An 18480-nucleotide genomic window follows, 5' to 3' on the forward strand; every position below is an offset into this window, starting at 1 on the left:
TTCCTCTCTCTAGACACCACAGCTCAGAGCAGTGATGCCATGATGGAGCATCAGCACTGCTGCAGGTGCTGGGGACTCACCATCTGCTCCTGTGCTAAGGCAGGAAACCATCTGGAGGCACGTCAGAAACTTCCTCTTCTGTATTCTCCACATTCTGGTGCTCCTCAATCTCTCCACTCCTTCAATCTCTCCAAACAAGGATGCAATAAAAGTTACTAATAAGAAGAATGGAGTGGCAATGCATTTCTTAGGAAGAACCAAATGCTAAGCAATGAAGCAATGCAAAACCAGAATTATTGCTGTTCATTTTTTTAATATTGCCAGAGGTACAGTGGTTTATTCTCTGTCCTTTGTGTACTTCACAAAGCCTTACATTACCCTACCTTTTTATTTGTGTCACAAGAGTGATGTTGCTGTGTTGGTAATAGACTTATTGGGAAAAACAAAAATCTACCTTTTTTGATATTTAAAATTAATGTGATTTTTAAATATTGATTTTAAAACATTTTACATTTGAAAGCAATATTTTGATACATTGTCCCAGTTTCTATATTGTCGGAAACCTGATTGGGGTTTTCTTAATCAAGAGATAAAACACATCAATGTCATAGAAAACACAGTCCCAGAGTTAATTTTTAGTAATTAAAGTGGATTTATCCTTTGATACTTTGGAAGGGTGGAAACTGCTCTATCAGTTGGATGGGGGACAGTGGCACACATCTAGTGATTAGGCAGATGTAACCTAAGAGATGAAACTACCGCTTCACTCCAAAATAGAACTGTGCTAAAGTCATCTGTGCTAAATACCACCAATGATACTACAAATGGTATCTACATATTGGTAGATTGTTGAATAAAAATAGATAAAATCACAAAAATGCAGCAATTTTATATTTGCTTTCTGTTCTGTGCAGAAGTAACAAACTATGCAGATGCAGAATGTCAGTAAGCATCTGAAGGAAAAATTTGTATTTGTATTCTGAGAACTCGAAGGCACTTAAAATGAGTTTTGTAATTTATTGCCATCATGGGAATCATAACTCTCAGGAAAGCCTGTGAGTTTCTCAAACTATATTCCCAGCATCAACCTATTTACAGAAAGAATTTCAATGAGAATTACAATTATATGTGGGGCTGATGAAAAGCATCTTTTCCCACATTGGTGCTGCTAGAAACTGTCAATCACAGCATATTTCAGTATTTTCTATCTTAATGATGAGACTCGGGAATGCATATACACTGTTTCCAAAAAAAAAAAAAAAAAAAAAAAAAAAAAAAAAAAAAAGAAAGAAAGAAAGAAAGAAATTGCTGAGATTTATATATTTCATTGCTTACCTTAGTGTATTAATGTCTATGCAAAATTCAGCACAGCACAATGAAAAATACAAGTCGATAAATATTTACATTGCAAATTGGCCTCCAGAAAACTCCTGTCTACCATCAGCTGGATCATCCTGAGAACTGCTACTGGTCTCTCAAACACAATGCCTATGTGCTCAAAGTCCTGCTTCTATACATTTCTCTCTTCTTTCTCTAAAAGAAACTTTAAAATATTTGGGTCATTTATGCAGTTACTGTACTTCTAGAGTGCTTAGTAGACACAACAGTGGTCCCTAGCATTGCCCTAAAATTCCATTAACACAAACTTCAATTAGATGAATGATACCCTCTACTTCCTAGGAACACAGGATACAAAGAATGTTTAGGTAACATTTTCTAGAACTGCAAATTTTACACCTGTTCTTATATGAGAAAGGTGAAATCATCATGAAGTCAGAATTTTTTGTTCCTCTTAAATCATCAATAAAATCATATCCATTTGAAAATCTTCCAAGTGTGCATTTTAGATGGAGGAGCTCTGCTTGGGATTTATTCCCCCAAATAATAAATGATGACAGGACTGACACCTTCAGCTGCCTCTTAAGGGCTTCCACAATGTAACCATAGCAGTGCAACCTCTCAGCAACATACAAATTTCACAGAAATGTGAAGAGAAAAGCACTGTGATTTCGAAGAAAATTTAAGGGAGAATTCACCATCCAGATAGCTTCTGTCATCCATTCCAGTCAGGACACAGATGCAGATACAGCAATTTTCAATGTATTTTGAGATTGAGGGTGCATTTCCATCTCTGTCCTAAGAAGCCCAATATGAAATATCATTCCAAACATGGATTTCTGAGACTGGCAGAGAAATATTCAAAGTTTTGGCACTACAGCCTGGCTGGGCACTAGCTGGTCCTGCCACATACATTGAGCCACACACCTTGAGACACACATTTTTACACTGGTACCTGCTATGTAACAGAGCTCCAGCCTGCTGTTATTTTATGATATTGTCCCAAGTCTTAACACTACCAAGGGACTAATTTATGCTCCAAGTAACATTTGAATGTGATAGCCACAAAGGAAATAGTTGGGTCAAACATTAAAGCTGTGATTCCACAATTAGCTGAGGGTTCTGGAATGCAGGCTGCCACCCAGAAAAGCAATGCCCTCCCTGCCACCAATCCTTGTGTGCCCACTGCCTTCCTCCTGTGAGCACAAGCAACAGCCCACACAGAATGCAGCTCACACTGGCTATGATCTACACATTGTGTTATTCAGCATGGAGTTACATGAAAATGTGATTGTCTGTCAAAGTTTCTCTTTGGAAATGTCTGCCCCTGAAGTTCTTCAGGATAAGCTGCTGCACTTCCATCCACGTTCCTTCCAATGTAGGTTAATATGCAGTTTTTATATAAATCTTTGTATAAAAAGTCAAAGAGAACCAGTTTTAGGTAACAGCAAAGTTGTAAGTCAGTCCCAAGTCCATGCAAACTGCTAAAATTACTGCTCAATGTTGGCTTTCAAAGTGGGACTGTAAATCCCACCTTTTCAAGAACAACTAGCTCAAGCAATCTCATATACTGCCCTATTCCATCCATACCCTCAAAAAAGTACACAGATCTTCAAAACAATTGGTGTAGCCACGTGTATTGCAAAGCACTCCAGCAAAACAGCAGTGTGACTATTGGGCAAGGGAGACACATTTCCCCTGCTCTAATGCAAGAGACATGCTAGGCAAGGAAAACTTTCACAGAGGAACTCTCCACAGACCTGGGAAATTCAGCAGCCCTAGGAGTTAAAGTCCCTACTGTGTGCATTTGCTCATACTGAAGAAACAGACCATGAGGTCTGGTGTAGGGCATTTAAATATTTTTTTCCCTTTAATTTGTGAGAGAAGCTTTCTCTGAGTTTTGGGGATTTTCTGGGCTTTTAAAATGAAATTACTTGCATCCCAGCCACATAAAGACACGTATTTCAGTCTTGCTTTATACTAAGGCACATGAGTCCTCAGACTAAGGTCCAGTACTTAGAAAATACCTTGGAAGTGCTGCTGCAGAAACCAGTTGACAGATTTTTCTCTCCTTTTGACTGTTATTCTTGAAAAATAATAAATTAATATTTGAATATAAAGGGATAGGTTCCCAAAAAATCATCAAGTTGGAAGTCTCATAAAGAACTCTAATTATGTTAATACTTTGTCACATCTATTGTTGTCTTCAGAAGATGATTAAGCAGAATCTTGCCCCAGCTGTGATATTCAGCAAAGTGGTAGCATCTAAAACATGGCTGCTAACTTTGGACCTAGTGTTTTGAGGGAACTGCAGAACACTTGGTGAACAATTATGGGTTTTGGCCAGTAATTAAAAAACAGCTTTAAAAAGGGTTCAATTGCAATTACGGTTATTTTCTTGGCAGGTATTAATGAATGTGTTTAATATTTTAGTGGAGATATTAGGTTTCTAATTAGATTCGATATGTAACACTAAGTACTAGATTGAAAGAATCAATCACTTTAATGGCTGACTCATTAAGACACAGAATCAACTATCTATGAAAATAATTTTTAAATCTATTTTTCTCAGGCAAGGATCCCTAAAAAACAACAGCAGTATTGAATAACTGGATTAGGATGCAAACAAATGCAGGTGTGCTCCTAATGATGCATGCTACAGAATAGTCAATGAGATCTCACACATGACAGTAGGCTAAGTTAAGTGATTTACAGTAGAAATTTACCTGGACACTCAATTTCTTAGTATAACTAACATTACTGTGTAATTCTGGTTGTCTTTCTGCATGCTCAGTATTAACTATTTCTGAAACAGGCTTAAAAGCCAACACCACTGTTAAAACAGCATCCTTTAAATTTAATCAGTGGATTTGACCTATCAATTTGATATGGCTCTGCTTTCCTGAAAACCAAAAGGTTGTATCTCAACATGGACCTTCTCGTTCCCTTTGTTTACATAATTTAGATTTGTCACTCTTTGGAGGGCAAGAGCTCAAGCACAGCTGGTGCCTCAGCAGAGAACCTTTTCACAAGACCAAGACAGGCCCTAAATGCTACAGCTCACTCAGGCAGCACATACCCTAAAGCTCACTGCTATTACCAGTGTGGGTATTCTGATCCCAGGTGGTAGTGGGTTGCCAGCCACCAGCAAATATTCCAGTGAGGGCAGTGAAACACTGGCACAGGTTGCCCAGAGAGGTGAGGATGCTCCATGCGTGGAAACATTCAGGGTCAGGGGGGATGGGGCTTTGAGCAATCTGGTCTATTTGAAGCTGTCCCTGCTTATCACAGGCTGTTGGTTTAGATGCCTTTTCAGGTCCATTCCAACCACAACTATTGTATGATGATTCTGCATTTTGTAAAGTCACTAATAGCAATCCTTGTAGTCAAAATCCTTGTAGTCAAAACCTCTGGAATTCAACATACAGTGAAACACGTAATTAATTCTTTTGAAATGAACAGGGGCTTCTGAGCTGCTTTATTGCTGCAGGAGAAACAGCAATAAAGCCACAGCATTAACTTCTGGCATTCATACATCTCAATTCTCAAAGCACTGAAAACATCTAACCCCAATTCTACTTAAAAAAAAAAAAATCAAAAAACTTTTCACAGGAGGTTAGGTTTTTCCAAACATTTTCAAAACAGGTGATGCAGACAACAGTATAGAAAAAATCCTGAATACAACAAAGATGATTGTCCAGCTCACAGTCTCTGTACAGGTACCATACACCAATTAATACTACTCTTTGTCAAAGTAAAAATCAAGTTTTAAAAGGAATATCCAGCTAAAAATTCAGTTCTGATTATCCAAATCTCTGGCTAACTAATGAACCACTGTTCTTCTTGCTAGTATCTGAGAACATCAAGATTACACGAGATTCACTGATGTTTTAAAAATGGCATTTAAATATTAACACTTGGAAACACTCAGTTGAGAGCTCTGTCTTCAACTCTTTTCTCTGCTGCTGGACAAGTGCAGTATTTAGGGAGCTGTGGCAGTCTCTTCTGCTGCTCCAGAGAGGCGCCTTGAAGTGACATGGAAACATTTTGCTATGTCTGGAGCTATGAGCTTTGTTTCTGCCTTATGCAAAGTGAGCAGCAACAACATATCTGACATACATCTCCTGAGACTTAATGCTGAAGAAGCTGACTTCAGACAACTAAATAATTAACCTTATGAATAAGCAAAAGATTTGATGCTGACCCACTTCCTAAAGAGCCTGCATGAGGCTGACAACACTCTTGTTCCATCAGCACCACAACAAACATCTCACACCACTTTTGTCCTTCCCTTCCTATCAGGAAGTGTCTTTAAAGCCACTCAGCTGTGGAAAAAAGGTGTGGGAAAACCAAGGGCTGCTCAGCACTTTATGGCCCAAAGGCCCCTTAGTGCCCTTGGCATTTTTGTCTGAAGATGGTAAAGGACACAAATTCCTCAAATTTCTTGTCCCAGTCCCTGTGCAGGACACTGCAGGACTTGAATGCAGCCTCTGCACACTGGGGTCAACAGGTGTGTGATGGCAGCATGAGGAGATGAGGTGATTTCAGCCATGCCTTGTGCCTTTTGAAGCCCCTTTAGACAAAACCTGGGTGCAAGCAGCGCCTGAGGATGAAGTGTGTCCTCCTCTCCTCCCAGCTCTGTTAGCACCAGTAGGCTCCCAAAATAAAGAGGGCCATGTCTGTGTGGGTACTGCTGTGCTGATAAAGCTCTCCCAGCAGAGGTAAGACTGCATTGACATCAGTATCATACAAGTGTCTTCTTTCACAGAAATAATTCATGCCTTCAGGTTTTTCTGCCAGCTCCTCCTCCCTTTTTCCTGCCCTTGCTTTGTGCCCATCCCAATCATGATATATGTTCCACACAGGCAGGGTGCCATTGCTTAGGCATTGGAATCTGGTGCCTTTCAGGATGCTCCAAGGTACCCAAGGTATTGCTCAGCTTTTCAGATAAAACAGAAAATTAAAGATGCTCAGTGCCTTCACAGAGGAGCAAATGGAATTGAGACTGATACCCTAAGAGCCATAAAAAGGCACCCCACACTTACATTTAGGCATCTGCATGCCACCTTTATTTCCACTGACAGTAGTGACTGCTTAAGCACTTTGTACACACGTAGAGACCTATTTATAGACACTTAAGCGCAGTTGTTTTCATTTAGAGTTGAATTCTGCTCTTCAATCTCTGCAAAACAGACCTCACCATGAGCTGAAAAGCCACTATTTTAAATATTTGGGGTTTTTTTCTCCTTTAGCAACATACATACTATTCATGTTAAACGTGGGAGTTCTTATCAGGATTAGACTGAACTACACAAAATGGAAATAAGCATATCTGACCTCAACTTTTCAAAATGCCTGGAAATAAAGATTCAGAATTAAAAGTGATCATAATGAAATAAGTTCAAATGTTGAGATAAAACTAATTTCTGTGAGTACACTTAGGTTTTAGATGACAGAATGACTAGCCATTACAGGTGATGTAATGTTCAGTGAGGACATCTAAGGCAATTAAAGCACATTGGAATTTGTACAGAAAGAGTAGTTAAGGGTTTTATAAAGAGAGCCTATATTGCACTCCCAGTACTCAAGCAGATCTTACTGCTAAATTGAAACTGAACAAAATAATAGCAAGCCCAGAGCACAGTATGCTTTGATGTTTTGTCCAGAGAAACAAATTCAAGAATGATCCACCTTCTATTTTACAAGGTAGTGCAGTTATTAAACTGGTTTAGTTTGTAACATTACTTCCATGAAAAAAAAATCCCTTGATATATAAAGAAAGGAAAAATTGCCTATATCTGGGCTGTCAGTGTAGCATTCCATATTTTCAGTCCTAAACAGAATAAAATGGTAATGCTCTTTTTTTAAACTTCAGCAGCTACTGAAATAACAAAGGTGTGATGATAAGCAAAGACAGATTCCAGACTGATCCTGACATTACAATAAAAATCCCTCAGCTTGTCAAAATAAGATGACATCCTTGAAATATATGAGACTTGTATAAATGGGTAAAAACCTTGAAAGAAGACTTTTATTGTTAGGATTATTAACTACCAGTACTACTCTATTAGCTGCAGAGATATATTTATCCTGAAGTTCTGTTTTCAAAAGGAATTATACTCACCCTGAGCCCATTCAAAATGCCTCACCCAATCACATGAATCAAACCAACATGTCTGTACAAGAGCTGTTCATAACCCTTAAAATAAAGATCCAGGCTTCCACATCTTGCTCCCTGGCAGGTAAGTTTGCACCTCCCACACCAATGGACTACTGCCCAGTGGCACCAGATAGCTCTGTTCCTAGGCACAACCCATTTCTTATTGTATCTAGACCTCCACTGAGAGTAAGATCCAAAACTAATCTGTCATATCTTATCAAAAATACTCATGGTCTAAAAAATTTATTTTAAAAGGAGCTAAATGAGTTACAATAGGGTGAGGTGTAATGAAATAAAATACATATAACGCAGGTGGGATTTAATTGGAAAAAGAATATACCATCATCAGGCAGAGACGTTGGCTTTAGGAAACCAAAGAAACATTGAAAGAAGTTTATTCATCCTGGAATAGCTTGGCTATGTGATCTGATTGCTAAAGGGTAGAGTATTTCTCATGAAACTGTAAGTACTAAAGAAGATAAACTCTCTTCCCTTAATCAGTGGATTTGAAAACTCACTATCAGAGATTTTATAGCAACAGATGGCACATCTGCCTCTGAGTTTCCTTGTTATTTTCCTGCCCTGTAATAACATAATGATGATTTTGCACCTACATACTGTACACTTTGAAATATAATTTGGAATAACTTTTCGATTACATTATTGTCTCCAGTTCCCATGGAAAACTTTGCATTTTGAGTGTGAGGATAACTTCATGGAAGTAAGTCATGGAATGATGGAATGGTTTAGGTTGGAAAGGACCTCAAAGATCATCTAGTTCAAATCCCCCTGCCAAAGGCAGCAACACCTTTTACTACACCAGGTTGCTCAAAGCCCCATCCAGCCCGGCACTGAACACTTCCAGGGATGGGATGTGGATGGTATCCACAACTTCTCTGGGTAACCTGTCCCAGTGACTTACCATCCTCACAGTAATGAATTTCTTTCTAATATCTAATCTGAAACTACTCTCTTTCATTTCAAAGCCATCACCATGCCCTTTTTAAAAAGCACATCTCTGGCTCTCTTAGATCCTGGAAAGCTGCTGCAACTCACATTTCTTCAAATTAGGATTCCTCAGGATCACACGATCAAATGATCCCTTTAACTATTTTGAAACAGAGAGACCAAAGCTCACCTGGGGATAAATGAATGGTTAATGGCCATATGGATGCACCTACATAATCAAGTTCTCTCCTCTGTTTTCCCACATTCCTTTGTATCCATGTGTGCTGTGCCATCCTGAGCACAAACTGCCTGGGTGTTAGCTCCTTGTGGAAAGGCTGGCAGGCAGCCACAGTGCCCCATGTGTGACTGTACTCCTGGAACCACACTCCAGCACTACTACAGCAGTTGTGCCTTATGCATTTGTACGGAGCCATGCAAAGGTCACGGACTCAGCAGTCTGGGAAGAGGAGACCCTTTAGTGCTGCCTCAACAGCAGCCGTGATGATGTGAAGATACACAGATGTATATCAAAGCCATGCTGAGAGGGGTCACTCTGGGAACACTGCTCAAAGCAAGCGAAGGGCCTCCCGCACAATGATTTAAAAACAAACCTCTGGAAAGAAGCAGAATCCTGGCAACGCTCCAACTACCTTTCCCAAGTACCTCTGAGCAACAGATGGACTTTTTCCAGCAAAGCCACTGATTATGTATAAGGCAGACAAAAGGCACAGAGGAGTTCATGGTCCTTCCCCAGGCCTCCAGTGACAGCGAGCTTCCTTTCCCCACAGCAGAGCCCAGGGCAGAAGCTGGGAGAACAGAAAGCTCTTTCACCCCTGCACGCACGCACACGGAGCGGGAGCGTCTAGCCAGCCCCGAGGAGCCACTGTGGGACTGCCGTGGTTTCAAATAAAAATAGTGTGATGGAGGTATGTTTATGAAAACATCAAATGCAGAAAAGAAAGGCAATGTGAAACACACTTCCCTTTTTATAAGGCATATTTAGCATTTTACAAGGTATACTTTCCCAAGTGAGGAATGGAAAATTGCAAAGACATTGGAAGCACTCAGGCAGACTCAGTGTCATTAAATGTTCATTCAGTACAGCCACTCCAAAGAACTGCATTCTGTATGCTCCTGCAAGTAACAAGAAGGACCTTAAGACAAGAATGATGCTCTCTTTTGGCATGAAAATTGCAGCCTTTATCAGTGTTGCAGGCATAAATTATTTCCCATTCCCATCTGCAGCAACTTTGGCAGATTATTCTCAGTGGTGTCACTGGGTGATTTTGCTGCTTTGTGTCTTGCCTTGCTGAATAAGCTTGTTACTGATTCTTGGTGTCTTCCATCAGACCAACATCCTCCACACAGGAGGTGGGTGTGTGAGTGTAAAGGCTCACATGCCTGTTTCCTTCCTATCTCTCAGCCTGTGCCTAAACCCCAGGCTAACTATTCCACAGCTTTACCCTGATTAGTCTTAAAATTACAAGTACTCAGGTTTCCACCCTGAATATCCCCTGCTGCAGTTTGAGCCATGCTACCTCTTATGTGACACTTTCTCCAGAGCGGGAGGACTGCAACAGCCTTATAAAGAATATTTGAAGGCTACTATTTTACCTGTCCTTCAATCCTCTCAAGCCTCAGGCAGGAGTCAACTCTTGCATCAATGCTCTGAATTTTTCTTTTTCTCACACAGAATGACTCTAAGAGGTGTTTCAAAGAAAACTGCAATGCATGTATTTGGGAGAAGGCAACACCAGATGCTTGACCAGAACTCTAAATGCTTCTTCTGGGAGAACATCAGCCTTGTTCTTCTGCAGAGGCAGATGCAAGAAAGCAGACAACATAACTGTTTCAAAACAGTTACTATTCAGCAGAGTAAGCAATGCATAAAGCTCCAAATTAAGGATTTAAACTAAAACATCCTACGCTGCAGCAACTCAAGAATGAAAAATGATGCTAAGAAAGTCATAAATACATCCCAGAATATAAAGTCATGCTCATAATTCTTGTCTTTGCAAGTGAAATGTAGTATCTTAAGTCAACCCGGTAGAAAAGCTGCTCAAGATTATTTCATCACAAAATCACAGAATTGATTTACTTCTCCCTTGAGAAACTGAATACAGTTCAGGCCATTATTTTCCAATTTTCAAAAGCACTTCTAGTCAAATCTATTACATATATTTCTAAAGTGTCAGTTGCTTCAGCTTCTTGGCACACTTTAGATAATATTCACCAGGATAAGAAATAAGCTACTGCGCTGCCCCGCGCGCATCCCCAGCTCGCAGCTTCTGTGGTTGCTCACTGTGAGCTGCCACCAGGCCCGGCTGTGCCAAGCGCTTTGTCTGAGGAACGCTGCGCTTTCTGTTCAGCTACACTGAGTTTGAAGGACGGGACACGAAACTAGCAGAAGTGGTAAAATTCTGATTGGCATTAAAGGTTTCTGGAAGTGAAACTCGTGTGTGGCACACACGCTGACGGGAGCACCAGCCCGACGCCGCTTCCATCAGGCTCTGCTGAACGCAGGTACGTGTCTGCAGCTGAGCAGGCAGAGCGGATCAAAGGTGAAAACCAGCCAAAACGCTGGGTTTTCCCCCTCACTGGAACCTCCTCCTCTTCTCCAGGCCCTTCAGACCTGAACTAGCCACGGGCAGACGCAGCGCTCGGGCGAAGGCAGCGCCCGCGATCGACGCGCTCGGCGCTCGGCGGGGCCCCTGCTCGGCCCAGCCCTGCGCTACGGCGGCGCCCGCGATCGATGCGCTCGGCGCTCGGCGCTCGCCCCGGGCGGCAGCGGAGACGGGCGGCGCCATGGCGGCGGAGCAGCGCTACCCGCGGAGCTCCATCGAGGATGACTTCAACTATGGCAGCAACGTGGCCTCGGCCAGCGTCCACATCCGCATGGGTAAGGGCTGCAGATGAGTGGGAGAGCCGCACGGCCCCGCTCAGCCTCCCAGGCGCTTGCGGAGAGGCCCCGTTGCCCGCACTGGCGGGGCGGGAGGGGAGGCCGCGCCCTGCGCTCCCGGCAGGTGCCTGTGATAATACCCGGATAATACGGGCGGGATCCGCGCAGCTTTAACCTGGCTAAAGGGTGTGAGTGCGGAGCCAGGGCGCTGTTCAGGCCGGGTTAGGATCAAGAGCGAGGGACAGCGGCCGGCGAAAAGCTTTATCATTTAACCGTGAAGGGTCTTCTCCTGAGAGGGGTTATACCCGGGACCCTGTGTAGAATCAGGCTTGATTTTGTCCAGCGTGATGAAGTCCAAACATGACACATGAGATGCGTAGTCCCTGCAGAGACGCCGCTCCGCGGAGGTGTTTAAGGAAAGCCTGGACGCGGCACTCGGTGCCATGGTCTGCCTTACACGGCCCTGCTCGGCCGCGTTGGGCTCAGTGATCTCACAGGTCTTTTCCAACCGCATTCGTTCTGTGATTCGTAAATACTGGAATTAGTGGCTGTAATTACTGAGCATGAGACTGAAGGATTTGAGTTTCTTCTGTGAGGATTAGAACTTTTGTCTCTTCCACAGCATTCAGCATGCCCATGAAATCCTGCTTTGCTGTTCATGTGCAGGTCTTCAAAGCATTGAGTACTCGCACGGAATGTGACTAATCAGTAATCCTTGCTGAAATAGTGTGACTGGACACATTTTGGAATAAAAACCTTTATGCTGTGAAATCTTATAGTATTTGTTTCTGATAATCAGGAGACCACCTTGTAAAATACAGTTTTCTCTTGTTTGAAAAATAACAGGTGTGGAATAGGAGGTATGAAACAGATAATGCCCAGCAAAATTTCTGATGCATTTAGTAATGTGGGGGGAAGACTTTGCAAGCTAGGAAGCTACTTCTAGGTTTGGTCAGTTCATTATGACAAAGTAGGCTCCAGTCCCCCATGGCTTACAAGTGTGTTTACACACAAGCAGGTAATTCAGTTTTTCATAGTATGTGCTCTTCAACTTGTTGAAGACTGTAGTATTAATGACTCATTATTTTTCCCTATAAGCTTAATTTTCTTTCTACAGTATTTTGCATAATGGACTGGGTCTCCTTCTATCCAGAAGAGAGAATATCTGTATGATATATGTCAGTATGTCCTGAACTACACTTTTCTTCCATAATTCTAGAATTTAGAAGCCCTTTAATTCTAGGATTTTTTTTCCCAGCCTGTGCCTGTGGATAACTGTTCAGTACAATGCAAGTTGTAAATGATGATATATTGTATTTAATATTATATTTAATATGGCAATAGACATTAATGTTAAAAACTTTACATTTTTAAACTTTTATGGCTGTTTCTGCCTTCCATGTTAATCCTCTCTCAGGTGCATTAAGCACCAGCAACATGATGGGAAAGGTATGCTGTTAGTGTAGTGAGAATGGTTTTACATAGGTTTTAAAGTAATCCAAAATAAATTCCTTGCAAATGTTTTCTGCATTTCTTTTGTCATCATTGTTAGTGGTTAAATAATGATGTTCAGGAATAAATGTAATTTTGCTGTAATACCGTGTCAGTTTTTTAAAGTAAAATGGCTTTTTATGACTTTGTTCTGTGCTTTTTCAGTATGATTTTATAATGGTTCCCTATGAAAATGAAAACTTGTATCTGATTGAACTTGTACTGTTGAACTTTGTAAGTCAAAAGTAGTGTCATTTTTATTTTTCTTATTGCAGCATTTCTGCGAAAGGTCTACAGCATTCTTTCTATTCAAGTTCTATTGACCACTGTCACATCTGCAATTTTCCTATACTCTACTGGAGTGCAAGCATTTGTTCATGAAAGGTAAATTCTAAGGTGAAATGCAGCTGTTTAGCATGTGTTAGTATAAATTATGTAACTTGTTGCTATATTTCAGTCTTCTTAATAATTTTTATAACCTGTGCTTTGTTGCTGTAGTAGGTACTTTTTAATTTGGTTAGGGAGTAATTTTTCTTTGACATTTTTCTCTTTGATTTGCTATGAAAACTTTTTTTTTTTTTGGTTGTTGTTGTTGTGTTGTTGTTGATTTGAATCCATGCTTTATTAATAGTGCTTATTCAGTATTTGTGCTGTGCAAACATTTGCATGAGTTGCAGAACATCTCAGTGACATTTCTTGTTTTACAGTCTAAATACTTTTAGAATCTCTTTGGAATGCTGTTGTTTATAGGTGTCTGTTCCAAAAAGCAGAATCATATCTCATTCATCTACTTAAATTTCTATGGGTGTGCTTCTTTTCACCTCTCAGATTTTCATGATAAAGTAAGTCTCATAATGAAAATGTGGTGAGCAGGCCAGAGAAAAGAGCAGCTGAGAAGGGAGGAGAGCACTGAGTCTACTTTGTTTTCCACCAAGTGCACTTTTGGACATTTACTTTCACTTTAAAGCCTAAATTAAGAAGGAGGATTAAACACTGCATGAAAGTGTCAGTTTCTGTATAACATGTAGTGTATAAAACAGTGGTTATAAAAACTACAGTTTTCTACTTAAATCTGATAATTTAAAATTGTCCTGCTCACTTAGAACTGTTGTGATTTTGTGTTTGATGTTAGTCCCATTTTTCCTGGGATGATTTAGCAATGCTTACTGGTCAGTACTGATTTTCTGTGGCGCAGTTAGTGCCCATGTTTTTGGCATTTGGGTGCTTTGAAAAATACTTCTCTGAATACGGAGTCCAGAACAGGCAAAATAGCACATATACTTTAATACTCTTACTTTGTATGGATGGTGTTTTTTCTTTGTATGTGTTCATTTCAAGGTAATAGATTACTGGGCAATCTTTAGCTTTTGTATGAAAAAGTTGCCTTTAGCTTGGGACTGTACTGTTCTTAACTGATTACCTGCAGTAGCATGTTTTAGAACAGTTTTATTGTAAACTTGCATTACATTTACTTTGGATATCTTTTCCTAGATGATCACTTAAAAATTTGGTTTTATATAAACTGTTCCGTAGTCTTACAAATATTTAAAGTTGATTACTTTTTTTTATATGGAATTTTACAGGCCTGCCTTGCTTTTGATATCTGCGTTTGGATCTCTGGCTGTAATCGTGGCACTGACTTTCTACAGTCGCCATCACCCTGTTAATTTATACCTTCTGTTTGGATTTGTAAGTGTTTTATTAAATTAAATTATTCATTGATTAATTAATTCAGTTTAATAGTGCCTAGAATATCTTGCATTGTAATTAATTCCTCAAAACTAGAGGTATGTAATTTGTTTTTCTTGTATTTCTTGAAAAACATCCTATATATTTTTGATGGTCTGAGTTACTTTTTGGAGATTCTGTCCACAGGTTGTTCCCAGATGGCAGATGTGAGGTTTCTTTCAGCATCTTTATAGAAAGAGTTTTAGAACTTGGAACCAGTTTGAGCAAGGATTTTTGTGTGTGTGTGTAGGTATCTATCTGCTGCCATTGCTCTGTTGATGTCAGGGATTTTTTCTATGGAACTGCTCAATAGGAAAGGTGAATGCATTCCTGTTACCTACATTGTTTAATGGACAGCCTCAAGCAGAGACCCAAACCAGCCATACTGTTTATTCCTCCAACTGTTTGTCTTTTTGATGCTAAATTCTGAGCATGTTTCCAGCACAGGCAGATCAGTCAGAGCTGTCCTCAAATTTCAGTCTTCTGCCTGATGTTGTGAATATGTAGATCCAGGCTAACAGTTGCTCTTGGATATTTTTGTTTATGTAGCAAATCAGTCTTCTGAAAAGAAGTCACAGTAGATCAATTAAAATTTGATGCTTTAAGAGTTGCCTAAATTGTATTTGTGATCAAATTGAAAGACAGCTTTGCTGTGTAAGTAAGCTGATTGTTTAAAGGATAAGTGTGGAAACTGATGTAGACACTGTTTTAGAAAACTGTCCAACAAGATATTAAAAATGTATTAATTTTGTAGTTTGTATAGTTTGTAAGAAGTGTCATATAAATGGTGTGCACTTGCAGTAGAAAATAGTAGAAAATAGTAGTTTTTCTATAGGGACAGACTCTCACTCATTTCCACTTTGTATTTATATTTGTATTACACTTTTTGTGTGACACAACTTCCAGCCCAGTAAGACAGTATTCCCATTTTCTTGTTGAAAATTATGGAAGTATGTTTTCATACACAGAGATTTAACAGGAGACCTAATGTTTAATGGTTTGATTGTTTTCTTATCCTTCTATTTTTTTGGGTTTGCTTTTTGTAGACGCTACTGGAAGCACTGACAGTTGCCATTACAGGTAAATAGTAGCCTTTCTATTGTCTGATTCCATAAAGAATTTGGAAAAGGAATCCATTATGTTGTAGAAATTGCTGTTAGGATTTTCTAGATGTGACTAAAACGATAATGAATCTTGTTTGAAAATTTTGAGATAGTGTGCAGTCACATCATGGCATCACCTTGAACTATACCTTACATCATAAGATGAAACCTCTTCTTTGTAGGTTATGATCTCCTGATTTGGGGAAAGGAAAGATTAAGTAGGAAGGAGGGAATAAAAAGCTTGCACTTGTTTCTGCTGTCTTTCCCCTCCTGTCCCCTAATCAAAACTTCAAGCCTTTTAGGGAATTGTTTTATTTGTCCCATTGTTTCAGCACTGTGAATAATTCACATAGTCTTTTTCCTTCAGATCTCTGTTATCTGTGCTTAAAATAGTTTTGTTTTGTTGGTTTTCATAATTCTGGCTATGGAAGACCTGTTATTTCCATTTAAGAAGCTACAGCTATAAAGTAACTGTCAAACTTAGCTACTACAAGATCCCTGAGTCCTATGATCATGAATTTGAAATGCAAAGACAAGTTCAGGCCTAATTTACTTGATTTTATTCACAGTTAAGTTGAAATTTCTGTTTCCTCAAAAGATAACTCAGCAAATAAATAGTGTAATGTTCTTGAATTGACAGATTACTTTTTCTGTTTATAGTGAGTTTCTATGATGTCTCCATCGTCTTGCAAGCCTTTATTCTTACTACTGCTGTATTTCTTGGATTGACTGCATATACCTTGCAGTCAAAGAGAGACTTCAGCAAATTTGGAGCAGGGTATGTTATCATACTGATGATTTTTAATTTTTTTTGTTGTTGTTGTTAAGGTGGGGTTTTTTCTTTCTTAAAGCAAGCTTTGGAGGTTTAATAAGAAATACAGGTCAACAGAACCTGCTTCAAGGGAATGGTGAGGGTTATTTATTTTAAATTATTAATTTTACCCAGTTCTGATCCTTGGTAAATTCTTTTCAGTAATAAAGAATCTTAGAACAATTGGAGAACTAGTTTACCTGGATTTTTCACTGAGAGAGAAGGCAGATGTTTCAAATCTTTAAAAAAATAGAACATAACTTTTGACAGCTTAATAAAACTTCTACTGCTGACACCAGTGAACAGTTGGCATCTAAGAATTCCAGACATTTACTTGCCAGATATATTGTGAAGAGATTTTAGAAGAAAGGATATTTTAAGCCTTAAAGAAAGTATATTGTTGGTCACAGTGTAATTTATTTTCTTTCAGCCTCTTCACTTGTTTGTGGATTTTAATCTTGTCGGGCATCTTGAGGGTAAGATACTTTGTACTCACAGTTAAAAGATATTCACAGGATTACAGAAGGACGTGGGTTTGGAGGGACTTTTAAGATCATTTAGTTCCAACCCCCCTGCCATGAGCAGGGACACCTTCCACTAAGATTAGCTCACTCAAAGCCTGACCTTTTACTAACTTCTAATGTAACTAAAAGGTTTGGATGAGCCCAATATAGCTTAATGAAAGCAAATTCCTAACCAGTCCATTACTGTTCTGGATCATGCTGGTGAGATTTTAACCAACATTTTCAGTTTAGGCTTTTGTTGAATGATGTTCTTGCCAACATAAGAGGGGTATTTGGGTTGATTGACAAAATTTGTCAGTTGAGATCCACTGCTTGATGAAGAAAATGTGAAGGAGATTTGAGATCTAATTATATTTTGGGTTTTTTAGTTGTTCTGCTGTTAGTATTCTGGAGACCAGAGCTTCCTCCCTCTTAAGTGGAGGCACTTTTACTGAGTGTGACTGGAGAGTGTATGGAATAAGAGCATTGAAATATCACCATAATACTGTGGTTTTGTCTGCATAACACTAGAAAGACTGTGTTTGAAATGTGTGCAGGGATTTTAATATTAAAAAGAAAACTAAATTCACAAGTATATTTTTCATACTTTATTTCCCTCCAGCTGTTTTTCTCTTGTGAGACGATAGAGTTGGTGTTTGCTGCTGCTGGAGCTCTTCTTTTCTGTGGATTTATCATTTATGACACTCATTTGCTGATGCACAAATTGTCCCCTGAAGAATACATAGTGGCTGCAATCAATCTCTACTTGGACATCATAAATCTGTTCTTACACCTGCTGCGTTTTCTGGAGGCATTTAATAAAAAATAGTCAAAGCAGATTGGTTTGACTACAGCACAAATAAAGTTAAGCATTTGGATGATCTGCAAACTCAGTAGTTCTGCCTTGTAAAGACTGAATCTTTATTATGTTTGCATTCCATGAATATTGATCCCTCCTTAGGGGGAAAAATGGCTTTTTACTAGCTGCAGTTCTTCCCCAGACCATGTATTTTATGTAGTTAACATGCTGTCATCGTTACAGTCACATTTTAAATAATTTAATTTAAAATTATTTACAATTAATTTACAATTAATTACTAGCATTTTGCCAGCTCCTGATTGCTCCAGAGTAAGGTTCCCTGTTGTTCTCTAGCAGCTGAAAATGTTTCCTTTGGGATTGATCATTCATTTATGTATCACATAAGGGTAGCATGATTTTACCATTGTGTAATGTTTTACTGAGATAAATTTTTTTGTTGTTTTTTTTTGGTAAAATTAAATGTTGTCTCTGATAGAGATACTCTGTCCTTTTTAAAGGCTGTTGCTGTGGAAGCTGTGAGGGTGTTAAAACAATTAAAGGGAATGTTCTTTTAGTATTATTTATTGCTTGTCTTCAGTGTTCTGAAAAATCATTTGTAGATTGATTATGGCATTTTATCAATTTATGTATAATAAAACTCACTGTGTGTCAATAAAAATTGGAAAGCCTGTTCTTGAAA

The 18480-nt window shown here is 39.3% G+C and overlaps 1 protein-coding gene across 1 annotated transcript; it reads left to right on the forward strand.

The window, feature by feature from the left end:
• Nucleotides 1–11188: 11188 nt before the first annotated feature.
• Nucleotides 11189–18447, forward strand: TMBIM4 (transmembrane BAX inhibitor motif containing 4). Its single transcript, XM_079303948.1, has 7 exons — nucleotides 11189–11345; nucleotides 13112–13220; nucleotides 14420–14525; nucleotides 15611–15644; nucleotides 16328–16445; nucleotides 16909–16954; nucleotides 17604–18447. Exons 1-7 carry the CDS (start codon nucleotides 11252–11254, stop codon nucleotides 17808–17810), a joined length of 714 nt encoding a protein of 237 aa, XP_079160074.1. The 5' UTR covers nucleotides 11189–11251; the 3' UTR covers nucleotides 17811–18447.
• The last annotated feature ends 33 nt before the right edge of the window (nucleotides 18448–18480 follow it).

Source organism: Erithacus rubecula (assembly GCF_903797595.1).
Source record: "Erithacus rubecula genome assembly, chromosome: 4".
NCBI classification, from domain to species: Eukaryota; Metazoa; Chordata; class Aves; order Passeriformes; family Muscicapidae; genus Erithacus; species Erithacus rubecula.

What these genes read in the sequence shown, in the direction of transcription:
- TMBIM4 (XM_079303948.1), top strand. Translation starts at nt 11,252, where the DNA reads ATGGCGGCGGAGCAGCGCTACCCGCGGAGCTCCATCGAGGATGACTTC. An exon ending in TATACCTTCTGTTTGGATTT is followed by an intron (nt 14,526 to 15,610) that starts GTAAGTGTTTTA and finishes TGCTTTTTGTAG; the next exon opens with ACGCTACTGGAAGCACTGAC. An exon ending in ACTGACAGTTGCCATTACAG is followed by an intron (nt 15,645 to 16,327) that starts GTAAATAGTAGC and finishes TTCTGTTTATAG; the next exon opens with TGAGTTTCTATGATGTCTCC.